This window comes from Pimephales promelas, chromosome 7 (genome assembly GCF_988280905.1).
Source record: "Pimephales promelas chromosome 7, fPimPro1.hap1.1, whole genome shotgun sequence".
Classification (NCBI taxonomy): Eukaryota; Metazoa; Chordata; class Actinopteri; order Cypriniformes; family Leuciscidae; genus Pimephales; species Pimephales promelas.
This window is the reverse complement of record NC_142775.1, coordinates 28,031,752-28,057,452: the sequence shown is the minus strand read 5'-3', so window position 1 is coordinate 28,057,452 and position 25,701 is coordinate 28,031,752. Positions and strand designations below refer to the sequence as shown.

At 38.9% G+C, this 25,701-nt stretch overlaps 1 protein-coding gene across 1 annotated transcript; it reads right to left on the bottom strand.

The window, feature by feature from the left end:
* Positions 1-16: 16 nt before the first annotated feature.
* wnt6b (wingless-type MMTV integration site family, member 6b) lies at positions 17-21,078 on the bottom strand. The gene is made up of 4 exons (XM_039655279.2): positions 20,397-21,078; positions 15,266-15,486; positions 6,090-6,394; positions 17-3,644 (listed from the first exon to the last, which is right to left on the bottom strand). The coding sequence occupies exons 1-4, from the start codon at positions 20,474-20,476 to the stop codon at positions 3,183-3,185; spliced, it is 1,068 nt and encodes a 355-aa protein (XP_039511213.1). The 5' UTR covers positions 20,477-21,078; the 3' UTR covers positions 17-3,182.
* Between the last annotated feature and the right edge of the window lie 4,623 nt (positions 21,079-25,701).

Below are 25,701 nucleotides of genomic sequence, written 5' to 3'. Positions count from 1 at the left end.
ATATATATATATATATATATATATATATATATATATATTCAGAATTGTACTTTTGAATACTTTTGAATCTACTTTTGTACTTTTACTTTTGAATCTTTTTAATTGTAAAAAGATTGATTCATTAAGCATTCAGAGAACATTCGGAAATAACATTTTCATAACGCAAAAGGAACATAAGAAAAACGCTCTTAGAACATGTTTTGTTAGTTGGGATGTTCAATTTGGTTGTGATAATTGGACTGATTTAGATTGTACTAATATTAGCTAGTGCAATGGTGGAAACAGTTACAGAACAACAAATTCACAAACCCATTCACAGATCGACTTTTTAGAGTATATCTTCCTAAAGTATCTCTATTTCGATAAAGACTTGTAGACATGGTGGTTACCGTTTTATTCGCTCAGGGCCTCAGGCTATACACACATGCACCTGTGTACACACAGACATAAACTATTTCTGTCTGTGCATTCATAAGGAGAGAAAACACTTTTGCTATACTGATATAAATCCTTCAACAAAATCTCCATTACAGCAAAATGTTGAATCATACATTTATTATTCAGCAGCTATAATGATGATTACCACTTGTAGACTTGCAACTGGAGTTCACTGTTTCTCATCTAAGCGTCTTTGAACCTCATTGTCTAGGTGATTGGAGGAAATGAGAGTGTATCCCATCATGCCGTGTATCCACCCACAGTGGCAGGCCTTTATTAGTGTCCTAGGTATTTTACTATCAACAGGCAAAGACAGAACAATCGTTTCGTTCTGTGCATTCCACAGCCACTGTGAGTGTGTGTGTGTGATTGAAACACCGCAGCCATGTTAATACCTCCGCTTCTATAAATCTATTGGTGGTATGACTCCACTGTTGTCCTGCCGTTGTGTGCGTCTCTCTCTGTCTCTCATTCCCTCACCAATGCTCCTGGCACATTCCCGGTCTCTTCCCCTCTATCTTCAACACTGTTAGCTATACGCAGCCCAAATTCCTGGAAAATATGAACTTGTGCGGACTTGCAGGACTTATACTAATACAAAGGGAGTCTTTTCCAACTGCGTAAATAACTCAAAACAACACCTTTATTCTGCGGAGTTGCAAAGCGGTGCACTTGAAACTGAAATCTCTGAATTGCCTTAGTGAGAGAGTGAGGTGGGAAGCATTGAGCCTTGACCCTGTGTGAAGTGAGCCAGTTACAACAACATTTATGTTTAACGTCAATGAAAGGAAAGTGTGACATAAGCTTCATTATGTTGTCTATATAAATATCTCAGGCTGAAATGGGATCATATCTCCGAGTCAAAAAAATCAAGTGAGAGTTACAACATTCAACCAGATTATCACTGAGGAGAAATTGGAGGCAAAGTCTGTTGACAAACCTTTGACAAATGGATTTTTGTTAGATCTTGTCCATCAGTTTAAACATGTTAGAATTTAACAGTACTCTTTATTTGTACATTTTCTACTAAGTGTAGTTTCACTTTGTCAATTTAATGCCTATTTCAATAATTGATTGCTTTTCCAAATCAATAATACTTAGAAAACAGCACTAATTTATGACTAAGAACACATCACTTAGATAAATATGACAGAATAACTGTCTCTTTTATTCAGTGTTGAGCAGCTAAGTAGGATTTTTCACCTCGAGTCTTCTGTTTTTCAAATCTGAATGAGCTTCCTTTCAAATGCATTGCAAAATATACAATTCTAGTATGAATTATAGCAAGGTCACTTTAGAAACAGCTGAAGAGCAGTTGATAATCTTGCACATCTTTCCACCAGATTTCTCAGATAAGAGGTTGCATAGAGAGGAACTACAAATTTTGAAGAGTCTACAGATAAATACAGATGAATCTTATGTTATATTTTGAGGCACTGTAGTCACTTTTCAGTCTAATTAAGTATTTTATACGTATGCTCCTAAAACAAATGCATGTGAAAACGGTCTGTGGCTCGCTCCAGATGATACCTTACGAAGGTATTTTCAAAAAATGCAATACATTCCAAACAAAGGATGGGAGACTTGAGATTAACACTTGATGAAAGTATCATGGCTGACCTCTTAAGTAGCCTGTGAAGCTCTGCAATCTGTCTGTTGACATTTCTGTGTTCTGATTTCATTAACTGTACAGACTGCAGAAATGTATTTGTATTAATGAAATAATGTATTTGGGTGACACTTAATTAAATTAACATGGTGCTGAAATGGTGTTTTGATGACCTGTATGAAGTCCATGGAAACCATTACACTGTTAACCCTCCAGTGAGAGAGCCATTGTAAATAAAACAAAGTGATAAAACATGAAAATTTCTCATGCATTCCTCTGATCGTTGTCATTAATGATCAGTTGCAATTGGTTTTGAGAACTATTGAGCAGTGTTAGCATACTGAAAGGCATTTCAGAGCATATAAATGAGGTCCAGAGAAGAACTCTTACACAAGAACTCTTAACAAACAACCAAAACTGAAACAAACCACTGAAAATGCTTTTCACCAAGGAGCAAACCAAAGAAAAATAGTGATCAGTATCAGTAAAAGTGCATTAAAAGCCCCAGAGATGAAATATCTCACAAACATAATAGTTTTTACATGTTGGATCTCTTGCATTTGCTTTTTACCTTTGAGTTTAAGAGTAAAATGATCTGTTACCCTTTCTGTTAAAAGTTCTCAAAGTGCTTTTGAAGGAAAATAACAGGGCATAGTCACAAGAAGTAGTCATGATATAAAATGCTTATAAATAACAGTCTTTGTTTCATATCCAGTGATATGCCAAATATCACTTTCTTGATGTTCTGTCACTTCAGAGCATGAACAGCCAGCATACACTGTGGCTGTGTTGCTGATGTGGATGTGCTTCCAGTCTAAACTCATAAAATATAAAGGGCTGATTTAACAGAAAAAGATGCACAAAAGCCTTCTCAATCTGCTGATAAGAATGTCAGAATGTCTTGACTTCACAGCTAAACAACCCCTTGAGTCTTGAGTGATCATTGAGACTATAGCGTCCTGGGTTTTCTGAGGGGTCAGTCACAAGTCAGACACTCCTCTAGGCTTTTCAAAAGCCTCAAGGTTTGAAATGTGTAAGCATGAATCTGGAATGTTCTAGATTCTTTTGTTCTGACACTGGCACCACTTCCTTGTTCAGAATCACTCAACTCAATCCCTGCAACAAGGGTTCTCGGTTAGTGACACAAACTCAGTTCTTTCCTGACCGAGCATTTTTTACACTGGACCACGCAGCACCAGTGGAAACGGCAGAGACAGTTTTCCTCCAGGACTACTGTCTCGTCCCGGTAACCCCGCTCGCAACACAGAAGGTCACATCCACTCACGTCCAGCGCTGTGCTGTTGCACATTCGCCCGCGTGTGCCCAAGGAACCTGTCTTCCGATTCGGCAGGCAGAAGTCCGGTGACTCGGCTGAGTAGATGAGATCTTGCTTGTCCGGAGGTTTGATGTTCTGCCCCACTGGGATGAGAGTCTTACCGTCATTCCCACCCATCACTTTGGATGCCCCGTTGAAGCGCTCGAGCAGGCGATCCCCCACTTCGCGGAAGTGAGGCATTTTCTTCCAGCAGGTCCTCAGAGTGCAAGAGCCAGACAGCCCGTGACATTTACATTCAGTTCTCATATAATTCTTCACCGCCTGCAGTTCAAGACACAAAGATAGTTCAGTGAGATAAAAGGAGAAGCTATTTAGAAGGAATTTACCCCAGTCTCTCCCCTCCCTCTGTAGCCTCCAGCCACCTGAAAGCCAATCCGAGAACTTGAAAACAGATTCGTACAGTTCTATACCTGTTGAAATAAACATCTGATAATGTAGCATTACCATTTTTCTCACTTTAATTCCAAACAATTCTTTGTGAGGCATTTAAAAAAAAAGAAGTACTGAAGAAGAAATTCACTATCTGCCAAATATGTGATTTTCCCCCAAACCTCACTCCTTAATGCCTACTTACCTGTGACCGACCCCTTACTAACAGGACCTGAGGCTGTAAGGCAGTGACCCCTGCAAGATACTACTGATACTAGTGAATAACTATGAGGGTTTTTGGCCACTGGCCGACTGATGATTGCTTAAAGGAAATCATAAATAGGACTTATTTAGACTACTGAATAACAGTGTATTTTAAACTATAAAATAGTTAACTGAGAAAAGAGTAGTTGCATACATCTAAAGATATATATATATACATACATAAACACACACATATATGTGTGTCACCCACCTGTGACATTCCATCATGCCATTAGACTGATTTCACACATGCTTCAGACAAATTCTAGCAGTGGCATTCCCAAAGCATCAATGACAATCACGCAGCTTCTCGTTCCCTTCTCAGGGAACAAGGGTTACAGTTGTAACCTGAGACATTCTCAATAAATGGAGAACATTCTTTATGGAAAATCTATTGCGTCATATCTTTACATATGATGCAAAATCCATAAGGCATTAGAGTTTATTATTGAATTACTGCACATATGCATTTCTGTGTTTGCATTTTCTATGCATTTTTATGCTGTTCACGTTGTGAATGAGAGCTGAATATCACCTCTGCTCAGTGTCGTATTGCACATATTAAATTAATATTATAGACTATTTTCTACTCTGAAAGAAACTGGATGTGTCAACTCATAATAAAATTTACTTGTTTCATTTAATGTACATAATGCTTTCATTTTAAAAGCCTTTAAAAAATACACTCCTTTATATATTAAATTGACCTAGACAATAAGGAGGGGAAACTAGTCTCAACTGTCTTCTTCAGCTTCTGCCAAGTATTTTCCATAACATTTCCAAGCTCGTCCATGCTTGGGCTTTTGAAGTGCACCATCTGCTCATTTGAGCTTAACTATCTCTGAAGGGTTGTACAGGCAAAATAGCACACGACTGTGCTTGTATCATCTATGCATCAATGCAAAAAATCTATCTACAGTGATATCGTACCAAAAAAAAAAAAAAACAAACAAAAAAACACATCTACGCCAAACCTGCATGAGGGTGACAGGTATTAACTGAGGCGCTGTACAAAACACTGTGCAAAACATGTAAGTAAATACTGTAAAAGCTGTCTGGCTAGTCATCACAATTCCTAATTTTGTTTATTGTAGATATGTATTAACAAAGGTTGTGAAAGGAAGTACTCTATATTACAAAAAAATATATAAAATTAGTTCCTGTCAGGATCACTATCGTCAAATACGACTGACAATTAGCATACAGTTTGGATTGGTGGTATGATTCTGTTCTGGGCAAGAACTCCCTGCGCATCCATGCAGCCTAGCACGGATAAAAGCCGGGAGAGCAGCAGTAGCCCCCTTAGGGTAAACAGAACAGAACCAAAATGAATGTTTTGCAGATATCATAAATTCAAAATTTTTATGTACAACATAATTTGAGAATTTAGTCTGATTCAAAGGGGAATCAGAATGCCAAATCCTGACTGGACGAGAGGAGCTGGGGATGGAGGAGGGTAATTAGCTCCTGAAAAACAGGATAGCTGTTGATAATACTGAAGGAGCTTATATATGAATGTTATGGTGTTATGGGTGTCATTTTCATATAGGTAGACGTGGATCAGCTGACATTCAGCTGACGCGAGCTTGACTAACATGACCTGCCAGAAATTATACGCTTGATTTCTGTTGCCTTAATTGCTCTTGTACATACATATAGTACAGAATAATGTACAAAGTGACGAGAAACTGCGAGAAAAGTCACATACAGTAGTGTAACTGCACATCGCCTCAGTGTTGTACGTCAGAATTTTATTTATGTATTTTTTTTTTTTTTGAGCACAAATAGTATTCTTGATGCTTGATAAACTTAAGGTTGAGCCACTGTAGTCACAGTCACCAAAGACACCAACATTTTCAACGGTAGTGCATAGTGTTACAACATTATTTTTAAATATATTTTAATTTAATATATAGATAGATATAGGGATTAGGGATTGGATTGGATTTATACTGCCAACCGTCGCTAAACAACTGTAAAAAGTTATTAAGTCTGGTTAAACATTATTAGAATTGTTTTAAAATGTTATTCTACAGTTATTTGTGAAAAGATGTGAAACATGAAATAACGTACCAGTCGTCCAGCCTCATTATTATGAAGGTCTATCAGTGTGCGGATGTCACTCTTGCCCTTCCTCCGTCTGGCGTCCATGAACTGCTTGGACTTCTCATAGCCGAACTCCACGTCGTCCCCACAGCCCCCCCACTCCCACTTGACCCCTTCGGTTGGGCCAATACTGGCTAAGCGAGGGGGGGGCCCTCTACTCCGTGTGGCCTCGCAGCCGCATTGTAGCAGCTCCCCCATGCTGCAAGCCTGGGTCACTGCATGCGTTACACCCGCTGCTGTGATGGCATACACAAACGCTGTCTCTCGGATGTCTGTGAAAACACACGCACAGAGAGAGAGAGAGAGAGAGAGAGAGAGAGAGAGAGAGAGAGAGAGAGAGAGAGAGAGAGAGAGAGAGAGAGAGAGAGAGAGAGCGAGAGAGAGCGAGAGAGAGACATCAAAGTTAGCTTCTGATTGTTGGCCAAACTGGGTTGCATCTGACTCTGATAATTATGGAACTTTAGATATCCTAAAGCTGCATGGTCTATTTCTGTGATAAGGTAGTCTCATCCCAAGGACATTATGCCACAAGCCATATATGAGGACAGAGCAAGCTGCATTGTGGATAAATCCTTATGCTGTTCAGTTAAAGATCATGTTCCATGATTATCCAATAAGTAAGAACTTTTTTTTAAAATAACAACCGAAACATGACAGGAATAAATTACGGTGTACAATATATTAAAATAGAAACATTTATTTTAAATGAAAATTATATTTCACAATATTACTGTATTTACTGAATTTAAATAAACGCAACATAGGTAAACACAATGTATATATACATATATATATATATATATATATATATATATATGAAGAGTTCAGATGCAAAAGCCTCTAAGTGCCAATTGAATTTTTCTTCTAAAATGATCATTTTTATCAAGCTTGTATATTTAAGTTCAGTAATTTCACTTAAATGGCAATGAAGATTACCTATTAATTGTCATTTAAGTGAAATTACTGAACTTAAATATACAAGATTGATAAAAATGGTCATTTTAGAAGAAAATTTCAAATGGCATTTAGAGGCTTTTGCATCTGAACTCTTCATATATATATGTGTGTGTGTGTGTGTGTGTGTGTGTGTGTGTGTGTGTGTGTGTGTGTGTGTGTGTGTGTGTGTGTGTGTGTGTGTGTGTGTGTGTATGTGTGTGTATGAATGCATTTTTTAAATTTAAATTACAACGTACAAAAATAAAAAGTTATTTTAAAAGAAAGTGACAGGGCCAATTCACTAGAAGAATTTATTAAATAGTAAAAAAACAAATTCTGAAAACAAATTCAGATGTGTTTAGCAACTTGTAGTAAGGGAGTTGAAAGAAATAACTTTTATCCTGTGTAAATGCTGGATGCAGCGAGTGTGCAGTCACTCTTCAGTCTTGTGCCAATTCTGCAACGCATGATTTGGTGAATGGGATTCATTAAAGCCAGTGAAATCAAATCAGAGCTCACACACACTCACACACACACACACACAGATATTAATCCAAGCTGTCCATTCATACTCCCACTGTTATCTGCATACTGTACCCACTGTGTGTGCATTCCTGTTTTGATACATCTATGAACATTCTGACAGCACCCCACCTGAAATCACCTGTAGTTTTCTGGCACACAAATCAACAATGAAATCTATAAACTGAGCACGGTTTACTACATTGCTATCCAAAATGAAGTACCCTAAAGAGAAGCAGATTATGTGGATTTCATTTTTATTTTTGTATATTTCTGTCACTGTCTGGCTGTATAAATACTGCACAAAGGCGTAGAACTCACAAAAATAGTCTATATAATACAGAGCAGAATGACGGGGGAAACACATCCACTAAGATGATGCAGGACAAAGAACCAAGGAGAACTCAGGGAGAACTCTTACAAGTAGAAACAGAACAAGAGTGGGGGACTAATTAACAACAATATAAACAAACCAGTGGTGGGAAAATAAGAACAAAGGAAACAGGAACTAGAATAAAACCAAAACAGAACATACATGTGGCACATACATGACATATCCCCTGATTATCTGAATACTAATGTATATATTAGCCCCTACAGGATTTCGTAATGAAAAATTAAAAAAGAAAACCAATGGATGCTTATGTACTATATTCAACAATGTATCTTTCTCAATGCATGCTGACATTTCAGGCAGCATTACCTGTGTTGTCATGAACAAATAATTCTTTTGAACTGGTTCTGTGATTCAAAATACTCTGCAATTCAGAGGCTTAGAATGAGGAATCCATCCAAAGCCTTGTAATCCTCAGCCACCTCTTGTGTCGCCAGCCGGTAGCTGGATGCGGTTCGAGGACCTGGTCACACCTTCTCACGCACACCCTGGCGAACCGGGGAGACAGGGTAAGTGTTATAACACACACTCAGACCCCGCTTCGGGCTGGCCCCGGTCCTTCCAAGCCAGGTCCCTGTCCTCCACTTCGCAGCCCCACCCCGGGTACGTCTGTGGTGCCTCTGGTCCCCTTGGGCCGATTCGTGGAAGAGTGCTTCACAACCGGTCCAAAAGGCTCCTCCGTACCATCAGACTCAGCTACACAGTTCGGCCAGCGTCTGCCCAAGTTCAGTGGTGTTTGTTACACGTCGGTGTTGAGTGAACGTGCCCCTGTCATTCGCGCAGAGATTGCAGTCCTACTGGCAATGGATATAAAAGAGCTGGTTCCTCCAGCCGATATGAAGACTGGATTCTACAGCCCATACTTCATTTTACCCAAGAAAGGTGGTGGGATACGGCCAATCTTGAACCTGCAAGTCTTGAATTGGGCCCCTCACAAACTTCCGTTCAAGATGCTAAAGCAGAAACACATTTTTTAATGCATCCATCCCCGAAATTGGTTCACAGCAATCGACCAGAAGGACGCATAATTGTATGTCTCCATCCTGCCACGACACAGGCCCTTCCTGCGCTTTGCGTTCGAGGTTCAAGCATATCAGTACAAAGTCTTACCCTCCGGGCTGGCCCTGTCGCCCCTGCATCCCCTCCATCCCCTCCATCAAGAGGGTAGGGGACCTGCACGCATTTTCGTCGACGAATCGTGCCTGGAATTTGGGCCGGCTAACTCTAATGTTATCCTGAGACCTTGACCTGGGTATGTGCCAAAGGTTCCTATCACTCGCTTTCGGGAGCAGGTGGTGAACCTGCAAGCGCTGACCCCGGAGGAGGCAGACCCAGCCCTGGCTTTTCTCTGTCCCGTCCACTCCTTGCGGTTAAATTTGGACAGAATGCAAAGCCTCAGGACCTCAGACCAGTTCTTTGTCTCTTACAGAGGCCAGCACAATGGAAAGGCCGTCTCCGAGCAGAGGTTGGCTCACTGGACAGTGGATGCCATCATCTTGGCGTATCAATCCCAAGATGCACCATGCACCCCTGGATTGCGAGCCTACTCCACTCGGAGTGTATGTAGATTCTTCATTGGAGTTGGCACAGGGTGCCTCGATGACAGATGTTTTTAGAGCTGCGGACAGGGCAACACAAAAAACGTTTGCTAGATTCTACAGCCTATGTGTCGAGCTGGTTGCTTTGTGTGAGCTCTCTTCACATAGCTCAAAGTTTTGACTTGCTGCACATATTCCCTTCCTATGGACCGGAAATGTGCGCCATTCTTGCTCCAGTAGAGTTCCTCTTTAGCCGAACACTGTTGAGAGCCCGCTCTGCTATCACTGACCAGTTGAGTCTCCACCTGTAATCCTCCACTTGTATACCTCCCTACGAGCAGGATGTGTCTTTCGCAGCATCTTCTTTTCCCCAAAAGGGCACTAATTATCTAAGTTTGACTGAGTGGGTCTTGCGGAACTGCAGTGACTTCCCTGGCCTAAGCCCTGTCCCGTCTCTGCCTCAATAATATTGGGGGATCAGGAGGCTTTTGTCTAGGCACTGGAAGGTGGCAGCAGATTAGGGATCCCAATTAAACTGTCGACTACGCCGAATGTGAGAAACCTAAAGGGAACGTCTCAGTTACGTATGTAACCCTCGTTCCCTGAAGGAGGGAATGGAAATGTAGTCCCGTCGCCACTATTGCTGGACCACCGCTGACTCTGGTGACTCATCCACTTCCTTATTTATGCTTGAGCTGCGGGGCGGAGCGTGAGATGCAAAGCTCGCACTCCAACGTGCATTGGCTCGTTTTATCAATACTTGAAGATGACTGGCTCCCTAAGCATGATCCCAATCAGTCGATACATTGACTATGTCTCAGTTCGCTCCTTCAGGGAATGAGGGTTTTCATACATAACCGAGACGTTACTTCTTAAGCCACCAAGAAAGCAAACATGTTCTCTGTTTATCTGTATACCTCACAATCACGTTCATTCTTTGATCCTATTAATCCTATTAATTTGTATCAGCATTGTCATGATGGCAATGCAATGAAATTGTTACAGTAAGTTGGACAATGACAAGAAAAGTAAATAAGGTTAACTGAAAGAGATTTTGGACATATGAAATCTCACTGTTGGCAGACTTAACATGACACAACAGAAATAAAAACTAATGGACCAATGTCTTGTCACTCATGCACTGCTGGTTTGCATGATCTTTCATGAATATCAGATATGAATTTTTAGAAATAATAATTCCATGTCAAATCTTTAAAATGAATATTTAAACCATTATACTTATTACTGAACAAATGTCACTTATGACCCTCAATGGACAGACTCCTGTGATAATGCTGGCTTGTGGGGAAGTTTTATTCTGCAGAAGCAACTATCTTATTAAATATGTTGGAGCAGAGCAGATCTAGAATGCTTACAATCATAATTAAAATTACCATTACTTTCAAAATGTCCTGATATCTCCAGATGTTCCATATTCATTGAAACCCTGATATTACCTCAGCCTTTTTGAATGTCAAACATATCATGATCAAACTATATTTTGTAAACACTGCATCATCCAGAATTTAAACTACAAAGACTAAATTCACCCCTTTGGAGCCACACTACCTAATCCAATACATTCATAAGACAGGGGTTGTCATGACAGACAGAGGGTAAAAAGTCTCTTGATTTCACCTCCCTCTCTTATTTTTTCCTCCAAGACAAATTCCAAACAAATTTTGTGCAGCTGTCTATGCCCAGGCCTGCCTAGGAAAGAGAGAGAGAACATAATGCCAGAAGGGGCTTCTGTGAGAATTAGCAAATATTTTTTTAATACTCAATCTTTGAGTCAATGAAGCATGGGGCTGCAGGATGAAAAGAGATGCAGAGAAGGCAGGGCCCCTCCAGCGGCTCTACCAGTGCTGACTAGCGGGAATAATTTTGATTGATTTATTTTGCCAACATGTGCTGCCTGCATGCAGCGAGGGCTGAGAAAATCTTTAATGCTGTGCAGATCTTGCATACCTGGGATCCACTTTTATCAACTGAAAGCAACCGAAGCAACACACACATGCTTGTGGATAATGTGTAATTCTCAGGCTATTCTCAGGGTCCACATGAAGCGCAACCTATACCACCTTTTAAGCGACCTTAGGAAGTCAGATTCGGGGTATGAAAAATTGCTTTCCCACTAACAAACTGTAGTGATCTCTGATGCCAAATGGACTGTCTCATTTCTCAAAAAATGTCCAATACAGTTCCTCTTGAGTGCACAAGGAATCCATTTAAAACAGGTCTGGCTATCCCTTCAAATGATAACATATATTCATGCAGTCCTTAAGGCTGAGTGCACCAGCCTCTGAACTGTAAAAATGCCAAATAAAGCGTATGTGCTTAGCTTTGAAAAAAATGCTGGCAAAAATGGTTTGCCTCCGGGCTTGGAGATGGACATTGTTAGATAATGTAAAACCTTAATTTTTATCTTTTTCTCTGCCTCTTTCTCGCTCTCCCTGCCCTTTTCTTGAATGCACACATGCTTACGAGTTCAAATGTGAGTTCACGATCACTACTATACTGAAGATACCGAACACATCTGCTGAACAAATGGCTGATGTGAGGATGTCATTTCTGATAGTAAAATTTGAGAGAAATTTTGAGTTCCATTACAGAATACCAGAGGGATCATGTACCTATTGTATGGGACTATCTCACAAGATAAGATGGGATTAAAAAAAAAAAATAAAATAAAAAAAAATATATATATATGTTTTAATGGCTTGCTGATAGGTATTTATTGAGATTCAAATGTATATTTATGTATACTACTGTTCAAAAAATGTTGTTTTTTACAGAAAGTAATAATTTTATTCAGCAAGGATACATTAAATTGATGAAAAGTGACATTGAATATTTTTAAAAACATATTTTACAAAAATGTCTATTTCAAATGCTGTTCTTTTGAACATTCTATTAATAAAAGAATCTTGCATTTTTTATTACAGTTTCCATAAAAATATTACAGTAAGCAGCAACTGTTTCAACATCACCAAATCAGCATATTAGAATGATTTCTGAAGGATCGTGTGACACTGAAGACTGGAGTAATGGCTGTTTAAAATTCAGCTTTGCCATAACAGGAACAAATTTAATTGTATAACACTTATTGTACTGTTTTTACTATGCTTTTGAAAACATCTAACCAACCCCAAACTTTTGAATATATCATAGGCTTCAAACTACTTTTTTTTTTCATATATACCCAATTGAAAAATAAAAATACTAAAATATATTTGAAATACATACATTTAATGCTAAGTATACTATAAATACACTTACATATTACGTACTTAATATAAATACGCTGCAACTGTACTTTTGGTATACTAAATTGATATACTTAAAGTCTGATAAGCTGGAACACCTAATTTTGTACTTAGATATCCAGAAATAGTCCAACTAAAGATTTACCGAAGTATATTTGATTGCGCTAAAGTGGAACTATTGCAAGTATACTGAAGTACAGTTTAAATATCTTGCATTTAAAGAATCATTCTATCCATACTAATAGTGATATTAAACATTTTGAAGCCTAATGTGCATTGTGCAATAAAGTAGAGCTCCAAATAAATTTGAATTGTTATATCCGTAGGTCTCCAGTGATATGTCAGTAAATATGTTAATGGTTTGGAATATACTTAGTATGAAATAAATGTAATAATAATAATAATAATAATAATTATTTTAATTGGGTATAAAATACATAAAAAAATCCATAATATATACAGTATTGACATATAAAAATAGATAATTTGTATGGAAATCTCAGTTATATTTTAGACTCCATTCTACTATTTAAATACTATAAATTAAATTAAAATATAATTTGAATTCAAATGCTTGTTGCCATTCTGAGACCTGAACCTCTGGAAAAAATTCGGTGTCCTCTGTACATCAGACAATGCACGATACCATACACTCATTGACATAGACATGCAACAAGAGGTCTTGACAGCAAAAATAATGAGGCGCATTCCTGAGGTGACAGGGCAAATTACGTGCACACAGTGTCCTTATCATTTCTGGGGTTTCTAATTGGAACCGCATATTGTCTCTGAGCGATTTTAACGACTTCATTACAACCTCAGAGACAACATGTAAGAGCAGCCGGCAGCATTTCCAGCAAATTCTGGCATTAGAACGCCGCTCCCCTGGGCCAAGAAAACAAGCTCTGGTTTACATGTTTGAATAGGGGAAGAAAATAGCCCCCAGTTATTTAGCAATGGAAGAAATATGTGAGACACTTTGCACAACCCTATCGCACGGTGCAGGAAGTGAACCTGCCTTAGCAGAACTCTCATGACACGTGGTCATTAGAGCAGAGTCTCACGGTAATTGTGGTAAATTCATGAAAACAGAAGAGCACTTAAGCTTCACCTATAGACACAGAGGAATTTATGATTAATTTCCATTTTGTGAGGCAGTCTCCAGTGCTTAGTCTAAGATGGGCTGATGCAGACAGAGGAATCATGTTGCAATCCGTGTGTGAACACGTCCACACTGGAGGCCAAACCGTGAACTCTCAGCTCCAGACCTGGATATGACAAGCCTGCATCTCTCTACATCACTGTGATATGGGTATGTCAAAAAAGAAAACTCAAGTCAAATTAGGCACATCATTTGCTGACCATCCTAATCTCATACCAATCTCATAGAATGTTGAGCCAAAATAGTGCCCTCTACTGGTGACAACCAATGAAACGGCAGGCAACATGCAGCATCTAACTGACATATCCTTTAATGATTTGCTCATGCCAAAAAGATGGTTGCAAAAACAGTATTATACAAGAATGCTGTCTCTTGTTCTAAGAATACCAGCAAGCAATTTTACGTTTAAAAGACATTAGCCACCCAAACACAGCCCTGATATCTATAGGCTAAAACAAGGCAAATTTAAGCGAAACCAGTGAAAATTTAATAGATGTCAAACCATAGCCTAAGAACAGATCAAATCAAACACCTTGTAATCATCGTTGACTTACATGACTTGCGAGTTTTTTGGGCAAAAACGACATGCAACCAAATTCAAGGTTATTTTGGCTAGAAGTGGGTTACTCATTACCGGACTATATCAAGTGTATAGTTAACCTAGATGGTGAAATGACAGTTATTGCTTGCTGGGATGTGTTGATTTTTGGGACAATTTACAAATTTAAATCAAGTTTTTGTAAACTGTGGCCTGATCTACCAGATGCATTTACAAAAGGCTGAGTTGTGCCTATTATGTATCGAACCACCTCCCGAATGGAAACCATTTACACTCGCCCTTTAGGTTGTTCATCGGATCTTTAAAAGAAAGCGTTTACAAAATATTAGATAATGACAGACATTTTAGACTGTTGTGGGGTGAAATAATGGCCACTACTGAACAAGTTATCAAACGTGAGAAGGGAGGAGTTGAACCCTGAGTGGACGGCCTAATAATTGTAGAGGTTACGTTAGTTTATTACTCTTCAAAGGACTGAAAAATGTGGCAGATCTATGATCATACAATTTGGGGATCGTTTTTAGAGAGTAATTTAACACAGAAGAAGAGCACTGAGGTAAACCGGACACAACAGCTGTCCTTGTTCTCTTATGAACTTGGATCAAACATGCTGAAAAGAGGGCATTGGTTTCAGGGCCAGAGTTCATGCCCTCAAAGAGACGTCGCTGACAAATAATCGAGGCACAGATTGATTAATTTAGGTAGATAACTTAGGTAGATAACCTGTGAGAGTGCATTCTTTCACCTTGTCAGGACAAACGCTCACCTTGCTGGAGGATTTTGCCAAAGTATTTGTTCTGGCTGGTACAGTTCCAGCGACGAAAGCGGAACTGGTATTGACATTCTCGCACGCCCAGCTTGGCGCCCTTGGCGACTTCGTTGACGATCTCCGGCTGAGTCTGGCAGAGCTCGGCCTGCTTGCCCGCCAGACGTTTGGTCTTCCTGCAGATGCTATTCGGGTCCATGACCAAGGGACTCCCCACTGCCCTGAAACCAACAAAGCTTCATCAGATGACTCATCTGAACTGCATGAGGTTTCACAAGATAAAGTGCGGTTATCGTCTCAAACTGCACTGCGCACAAACCACTTTAAATGATTAAAAGTATTACACATTTAATGTTCTGTTGCTTTACTGCAAGGTTCAGGTTAAGGTCTGAGCAGATCCTCATTCATTTAGGCTTTTCGTGGTTTTCAGGCATACTCATTGTTCCTTGCAGATGACAAAGAAAATAAACAGAAAAAAGACAACTACTAGAGTCAGACACACTATAATGTCAGCGGTAATAGTATTACCCCTTTGAACATAAACGGATAACATTTAAAGCAAAAACGCTACATCTTAATTGCTGGGTTTTATCAAAAGTGACGACAGACGTGTGTTTACACTTGAATCAATTGTTTATTTCAACTGCTAATGGGAGAAGAGGCCTCAGGTCCAAAGCGTGGAGCGGGCTGCCAGAGCTTCCCGTGACAGTCGCTATGACGTAATGTAAGAACGGCACAATCCTTCGGTTCTTTCTTTTTAATAACTCTCGCCGTATTAGAGTGAAGTTCAGCGTCTGTGATCCGTGCAGCTGAAGTCGGTTTTTATCATTACGTTGCCATCTGGGGGAGCAGAGCTCTGTGCGAATACTTCATTGCTTTTCATTCACCCCAGTCAAGGCTAATCTTTCAGACTAATAACATTCATCTGCCGTGCGAGTTTGTTTTAAAAAGTCAAACCAACGCTCTTGCCAGTCGCCTTCCATGGCGGTCTGATAAGAAATATGAGAGGGGAGATAGCAGGCTTTACAAGTGATGCATCCCATCTTGATAGGCCTAATATTTCATTTACATATGACCACTCAACAGAAGTCTTTGGACATGGTGCAGCGCGAGTGTGTTTTGCTGTGAGATATGCTTACATGTACTATTGGATTCATTTCATTGCACATTAAAACAATTTATAGAGCCAAATTAAATACATTTATTTAATTGAATTTAATTATGACAAAAATTAATTAACTGTTTTTCTCTCACTGTATTTAGAGTGTCAGACTATTACAGTTTGATTCAAACCATGTATTATGTTGCTGTTCCTAATTAAGTCACAGGCCACTTGGCACATACTACTCAGCAATGCCAATTTTTTACTTGTATTAGGTGACTAAAGAGAATTTTGGACTCAAAAATTAGCAGGAGATGATATATGTTAGTTAACGCTACACACTATCACTATGCATCACATGAATAACACTTCGTTTTTATACATCACAAATACCTGATGATTTATTAAAATAATTGATATATCTCTCTCTATATATAAATAAAGATATATACTGTGTAAAATGCAATTTCTAAAATTCTAAAATTATTGTTTTGACAGTCTAGAAGCTCACGGAAAAGTCTCCCTGAGGCCAAATCATTCCTAAGTATTGTGCATTAATCCCTCTATTAGATCGATCTGCACAAGCAGATACAATGTTCTCCGCTGCAGTCTCTGATTTTCTACAAACTTGTGAGTTTCTCAGCGCCAGGATCACTGCTCAAATAATGGAACCACATTTTACAGCAGGAGGTGTAGACTCGTAAAAGAGCAGACAGTGTTGGAGCAATTCTCTCTTTCCAAGTCCTGTTTCACTGTCAGAAGGGGCGAGGTAAAGCGTTGGCTTATAAAGGAAAGCTTGAACAAAAGCCCTGAGATGCATATGTGGTCACATTATGGCTTGGGTGATATAGAGATGAAGATATTCGTCTGCGTCTGATGAACCATCCCTTCCCTGGCTCTAATCGAAACCAGCCACGACCATGGCCAAAAACATTACAATAGACAAAAGAGCATGCCTGCAGAAAGAGTCAATCTGGACATGATGATCACTTCAGCCATTTCTTATACAGTGATTCATTTTAGGATTTTAATAGGGGATGTTGATCCGAGGTCAGCACATAAGGCTGGTATATATATATAAGCAGAGGAAGACCACATGCCCTTCACGATCAACCATCATATTCACGGCTTTATTCAAAGCCACTCCTTTATCTGTATGTGATAAGCGAGAGATGGGGCCTAATGATAACATGGAAAAGGATGTACCCAACTTGTGCAATCAGGAATATCCAAAAACAGCCACACCGTGATGTATGAGAGAGATAATATTGAGGGGGAACGGAGGGGGGAACTGTGATTAAGAGAAGTTATCCAAATAATCAGTGCGAACATACACACGCACATTTATCTTTTCATAGACCCGTCGCCCTCTGCGCCTGTTGAGACCTCAGGTTACATTATGAATTGCGCGGTTACAGATAAGTCTCTACTTTTTTCACTTTGTGAAAGAGCAATATTCATCCCTACTTAATCCCCCAAGTATGCTGGATATGAAGTCAGTCACGACAGGGCTGGAACTGCACAGAGTGGCTTGGGTTCACTTCTGTGGCGCGTGGCGCAGAGCCATGGCACAGTCTCGTCTTGGAGTGCACCACTAAATCATGCGAGTGGAACCACGGCGCTGCGCAACTCCATCACCACGACGCTGTCCGTCACACGCAGATGGGACAGACCTGAAAAACGGGAGAGCGGCAGACGCATGCTCGGAGGTGAAACACTGTAAGTGCGGCCAAACTGGCCAAGCAGCTGTCATCCAATCGTTATCTGATCCATCTCTCAAGGCCGCTTGATTGGATATCTCTCCATTCTCCAAATGAGATTTGCTTCTCCCAGACTGAACATCTTAGAGGAGACTGTGCAGTCCGGGACACACTCACACATATTTGGTTTGGTCCAATAGGAGACTCGTGAATGGATAAAAAAAAAAAAAGAAGAAAATTTGTCATTATTTACACACCCTCATGTCGTTCCAAACCTGTATGACTTTCTTTCTTCTGAGAAACACAAAATAGATTATTTTGAAAAAAGAAGTCCATACAATGGAAGTGTTGTGGTGAGTGAAAAAATGACAGAATTGTCACTTTTTCGGTAAACTATCCATTTAACACAGACGTTCTCAATCAGAAGGTGTGGAAAATTATTTAAATTGAGTTAAATTAGATATGGTAACTTAATTACAATGCTAAAATACACATAATGTGTAAGCTAAACATACATTTATTTTATTTTTTTCAATATTTAATTATTATTATTTCTATGATCGTTTGTTTTATTGGAGAACATACAGTTCTTGAAAATTCTGCAATCACAAATGCAGTTAATTGATTTAATATATTGACAAATATATGTTTCATTATTACAGCAGAACATTTGTTTCATTATTACAGAGGAACTATTATATGAGAGGCCTTTTTAATATTGTGTTGGACAATGGGAGCCTTCAAATCAAAGACGTTTAAGCGATCGAGAACACTGTTTGAACAGAATAATTAAAAGTGTGAAGGAACAGATTGGGTTGAGGTCACACGGGCATTAAAATGCAAACAAATGTTGACTGAGAGCGGACTCAAACAGACATAAAAGCAAGAGGGTATGGCGCGTGCACAGTCACACCTGTCCGACAGACTCCTGGAGGGCTGCCAGCACATGACCCCAAAGACTCCAGAGGAGGTGAGGCTTCCCATCGCTTCCTCAAGCACTCAGCTCTCAGCCCCGCTGATCAGAGCACAATCAGAGTCCTGAGAGCCAGTTTATCTGCCTCCGTTTCATCTCCTCTCAGCCTCAGCATGTGAATGGCACGCTGTCTGTCAGAGACCCTCGGCACAGCCCATCACCAGACGAGAGGTCTGTGATGGCATGCGTCATGCCCCAAAGAAAGCATCATTGTCTTTGCAAACTTTTTTTAGACATCCAGGTGTATGAAGGAAGGAGTGTGTGTGTGAGTGTGTGTGTGTGTGTGTGAGAGAGAGGGAGAGAGAGAGAGAGAGAGAGAGAGACGTGTGCGGAGAGCATTAGGTGCAGCTGACTTTGTATAAGGTGGAAATTTGAACATTCAAAGTTAAACAACACCCTTGTTAAAGGTAATGTGTCACTTTGGTTTGTCTGTGTTTATCAAACAATCTCCCTCTTGTCAAACTCATGCATTTTAGAGTGTTAAGAGAAGGAGTAGTTTATGATGACACCCACAGCCCGGAGGTCCAGCTAAAATTCCAACTCTGACCTGATGTGTCTATCTCTGAAACAGAGTAGAGCTTAACCCTTAGCAAACCACAAAAAACATGAAAGCTATAATCAACAATGTTTTATGGTATCACAGTAAATTTCTCTCAATATGTAGGCTATTAAATATTAATTTAGACACCATTTTTTCCCCCCAGAAATTCAATTAATGTTCTTTTAACTAACAATCACTTTACACAAATGTTATATAGGCTAATCTGTGCAATTATTTACTGAATAACTCATTCTTAACAGTTTTTCATTTTGTGGAATGGAATTATCAATGGAAAAATGGTTTGTATTTTAGAATAGTTTTCATAGAGCATGCTGTATAAGGCACCGAATTTATTGTGCACAGAAATTAATTTTCTGCATGCAGTCAGCAAAACTGCACCACAGGCACTCTTAGCATTACAGCCTAATGTCACAAAAGAACCTTAATAGGTTCCACAAATAGCTTATGTCTTTAGTAAACAATACATATTTTACTGCATTCAAAAACCAATACCCTGATCTGAAGAACCTCAACTTTTTAACCTCCAGAAAACCCACTCAGGAATACAACAAGAGGTTTCCTAATAAGAAGAGGGATGTTTTGCTGAACCAGAAAAGCATTTATTGTTCAGGGATGTTTCTTTAAATAATAATCATGCGATAAGCCGGAACGAATTGTCATATTTTCTATTCAATCATCTCTATAACGTATTCCCTATAAGTTTCCCTAATCACACTGATCGAACTTTAAATAGCCTATGGAGCGTGCGGGAATTTCTAGAGGAAATTGAGCGCGCGCCTGATAATATTACTTACCACCAGAGCCCGATGATGTTGACTGGACAAAGTAGAATAAAGAAGAGAGCAAGTTGTGTTCTGGAAAGTGGAATCGTCATGGTCAAATGGCTTTCGAATGACAAAAGTTTACGTCTGATGAACTAGTCCAGAAATGACAATGGCTTTCCTGTGCGAACGTTTGGTAATATCTGAGAAGATTCAGCACCCCTGGATAATGTTACACTTCCAAGAAGCACATCATCGGGTGAGGACGGTCGCAAAATCCGTTTGGAGAGTCCTCAGCATCTTCATTATTACTTCTTGGAGATCTTCATCCATCAAAACCAGAAAAAATGAGGAGAATTCCAGGCAGAAGTGCACTAAGATTAGGTTAATGGAATGTAGTCAAACCTCTCGAACTACTTAGATGCCAGAACTTTTAAAAAGCGTTTCCATTTGGTATGTAAAATATTCAGTTTTTATTCTGACGAGCAAAGCTGTTGACTTGAGTGCCATGTGCTGAACCTGCGTGCGCGCGCTCTTCTGCGATTGCTCCAGATCTCATCCTGATCCAAACAGGTAGACGTCTAGGCATTTAGTGCTCCTCTCGTCACACTTTTTTCCTGCCTTCTTCAGCTGGGGACCTTTTTTTCCTCGTGGTGTATGAAATTCAGAGCTCATCACCCACTCAGTGACGTCGCCCGGGGCTCGAGTCAGTAACCTTGTCATACAGGAAAAAAACGGTTCTGATCTACAGTTTTTGGAGGATCAGGTAGTACACAACACATTATGAATGTCCATTGCTGTTAAGCGGTTTATTTTTTTACAACTTTATAGAGCAAGCCGATTTGATGTTTAAACAAGAATCAATCTGTAAAGACATGTTAAAATAAAATAAATTAATTAAAAAAATAATATTGACATAGGGCTACATTAGCCGATAATTAATAAATAAACTATATATAGGCCTATACTTTGTTTTAAATTGAATGTAAAAGAAAAATGTAATTTGGTATAGATGCTTGCTTTATTTAATAGAAAATAGGCTAAATAACTGAATCTGAAGAAGTCATGTTTGATTCCGCTATACAGTCGAGACAGGGTGAGCAATGGTGACACACTTTATTCCAGTATTACATTACTGTGAATGAACACACTTGTGCTCAGGTATTTACTTTCCCAATTCACTCCAAGTTAGCCTTGCCGTCTTGCCTTTTCAGAGACATTATCAAATATTCTAAGATTTATTTTGTTGTAGAAAGACAATCCCAAAATTCTCAAATTCCTTTCAGCTTGTGCTTTTGCATTCCGGCCCCCCTCATTGTTTAAATAATAATTTATGGACATATCAAATCATATAAAAAGTCATATTTAGCCTTTAGTGCATTTAAAACAAAGCCATAAATCTCACACATTTGGCCTGTAATAGCTGTCCTCTCATCTATCATCTGCGAAGATCTGTATTATCGCCCTCATTAACTGTCCTCCCAATGTAATTTGTGGCTCTCAAGACAGTTCTTCATTGTGATGTTGTCTTCATTCGCCGTACACGCTCTACCTCATCCATCCGATGGCCAGGGGGTCCCGAACTGAAATCCAAGACCTCCCTGCTCTTTTGAAGTCTCACTTTACTATTGGTTACAGTGATGAACTGCATCACATACAGGTAAAATCAAAGATGGAAGCTCTGATATTTTCATATCTCGTTTGAGATAGCTGGGAGCAGAGAGGAGATGTGATAGACTGTTTATCTGCTATCTCAGGGTCAGGTCTTTTTGATTTTCACTCTTTGTTTTCCCTCCAGCTTCAAAGCAGCAAATATGGAACAGTTTTGTCTGAGGTGCAGGTGTGTTGCAGCTAAATTTATCATTACATAAAAGAGGGAAGATAGTCTGCCTGTCTTGAGGCATAGTTTAATTGCAGAGGAATGGTCAATTCTGGTCTGAAGGCATATAAATATCCTAAAAGTTAATGCCTTTGGCATTATGCACATAATTGCTTGATTTAGCAATGATAAACATTAAAAAAATCAAATCTATTAAATAAATAACATCTAATTGCACCAAGTCAGTTTTGTTCATGTTTTTCCTGTAGTTATATGAGATGAAGAGCCTTCTTTATATTAAAGAAACTACTATTTTATCATATCCCATCTATATATATATATATATCTGCTGCATAATTGGAAACATGGCTTTGACAAAAAAGACTGCACTCTTTCTCACTTTCTCTCTTCATACATATGTGTGTGTGTGTGTGTGTGTGTGTGTGTGTGTGTGAGAGAGAGAGTGTGTGTGTTTTGTTTGGGAGGAGCGATTCTTCATACTTGGCTTAAACTTTATGGACAATAAAGATCCCATTTCAAAGTACAGCAGGGTGTTGAGCCTGGGGTCTTGGCTGAGCGTTCCTGGGAACAGCCCTCTGAAGACCAGGAGAATATCTTCAGCTGACACATGGTGCGGAAAAATCCCCATGCAGACCGTGTGGCAAAACTGCCTCTCATTTACTCAGCACTATTTACAGTCAATCTCTCAGGTCAAACTCTTTTGCTACTAAAATTAATATCCATTATTCGGGGAAAAAAAAACTGTTAATTATGATCTCCAACCTTTTTCCTATTGTTTAACATTCTGGTGTCAAACTGGGAGTGAGACAACTCCCTGTTACGTTAGCATCCAATGCGATTTGAAATCCCATTGCACACAGTATTTTTTAGGCATAGTTAAAAATTACGTCCAAATCAAAACCACATGACGCTTATGTGCCATAACCTTTATAAACAAGCCACAGTCATTTCTGGAATCCCCACGAGAAGTCAAGTTCATGAAATTCCTTCACCACTGGCAGTAGAGTTTGTGTTATAAAACGTCAATATTGCCACACGCTTCTGTGTGTCTGTGAACAGGCTCCTCCGTGTATGGAGAGAAGACAGTGTCAAGTCATGCCATGACCTAAACAGCAGAGGATGGGAGGGGATTCGGCAGACATGCTGTTTCCTGGAAATCGCATCAGATGAGTAAGATTGTGTCTCTTCAGAACATGGGGGCAGAGGAAAACATGTATAATCACAGCACACTTTATAATAATCTGTTTTGTGTATTGTAATTTATTCCAATAAAAAAGCTGTTGCTCACCACAAGATTTGAGCCTTCGAGCGCTTGCTCTGTAAAATTTTTGGAGAGTCAGTTTTTTTGCAGACTATTTTCCCTTTTATCAGATCATGAGCTCAGCCTTTCAGCAGCAAGAGTATTCACTCCACGTACTGCAATTGATTCCAGGGTCGCTTTTAATGCCCTGTAGACCGTAATAGCATCACTGGTGAACTTTGGACCAATGGATGGTGTTAACCTTTGAGTTTTAGGGAACATGTCTTCAATGGGTTTACCATTTACCATATGAGTACACTGCGATTGGTTGTATTGGGCATTTTGGGCAAGATCATTTAACACCATCTTGAGGAATTTCTCAAGTACACTGATGATTCATTTAATACGCTTCACCACACAAACGTGCTGAGATGGAATATTTCCGGTTTTGTTGAATTTTCCAAAAAAGACTGAGAATCAGTGAGTCAAGATTACTCTAAAGAAATAATTTTTAATTGTATACACACACACACACACACACACACACACACATATATATATATATATATATATATATATATATATGAAGAGTTCAGATGCAAAAGCCTCTAAATGCCATTTGAAATTTTCTTCTTTAATGATGATTTTTATCAAACTTGTATACTTAAGTTCAGTAATTTCACTTAAATGGCAATGGTAATAACCCATTAATTGTTATTTAAGTGAAATTACTGAACTTAAATATACAAGTTTGATAAAAATCATCATTGAAGAAGAAAATTTCAAATGGCATTTAGAGGCTTTTGCATCTGAACTCTTCAAATATATATATATATAGCAATGTTCCTGTGATATTTGGGCAGAATTGATTTATATATATATATATATATATATATATATATAGATTTTATATATATATATATATATATATATATATATATATATAATGTATTTTATGTGATTTGAGTGTACATTACGTTATAGCTATGATGAGCAGATAAGGTTTTAAAATAGTCTCATTTATAAAAATCTAAAAAATATAGTATACGTATATTATTTATTTCATGTGATTTGAGTATACATGTCATACATTATTCTAGATGGGCAAAACATAGCATAAAAATTAGACATTGCAATGCAACATGGACAAAATGTAGTCATTGCATGGTCTAAAAGACAAGCTTTCTGATACCGCAATGAGATGAGCCAATGAGATAATGGGCCACACACTGATTACTGGAGTGATAAACTCTCGGCAAATTAGAATCAGCACCTTTGTGTGTGTGTGTGTGTCAAGCTGCATAAGCTTTTCATTGAGTTCTTTGTCCTTATGTTTACTAAGCTTATAAACGGAAAAGGAAAATCAGCAATGTTTAAAGAAAGGAAAACTATTTGAACAATTTTGATCTTCCCTATAATGATAGATAGTATGATGATGGATAAGATGTTTCCCTGAAACATCCAATTTATTTCATAGGCACATGGTGGTATGAAGCAAAAATTGTACAGCTGGATATGATTTTGGGGGGGGGGGGGGGGGGGGATTTTGAACTCTAAAACTGTGAGCATACAGCGCCACCATGTGTTAAGATTTTTACTGGCATATTCTGTTACCGTTTGTCTCTTTGTGTTTATCGTGCAATAAGTACGCGAAAGTGAGTTTTTACGTAGTTTTCGCGTCCAAATGATATACGCACTTTATTGCGTTTAATACACACGCACCCCACACGTAGGCCTATAACAGGCCTACACAAGCACCCGACACCACTCCTAAACCTACCCAATGCATGCTTATAATATGCACGTAAAAACTCATTTTCGCGTATTGCACGATAAACACAATGCTGCTTTGGTTTGTTAAAGTAGCCTACACTTGGTTATGGTTTCAAAGATGGGTGTGCTGAAAAATGTCAATTATGTTAGATTTTGATATGGCACTATCAATAAATGGATTTGTTTTAATCACATCCGTTTGAATGCTAGAAAGTCAAGTGCTAGCCTAAGTACTTTCAGGAATAATAGGTAGGCTACCAATCAAATTTAGCCACGAAACAAATGTTGAAAGAAAATATCAACTCTTATACATGACTTTATCCAAACAGCTTGACATGAATATATTTGATGACAGATCATGACTGTCAGATGGGATTCTGCAACATAGACGTTTACCTTTCCTGCCTTCAATGCAAAACGCAAAGCAGAACTTAAACTATTTGTAAAAAAAAAAAAAAAAAGAAAAAAAAAAGGTCTCATTCTGT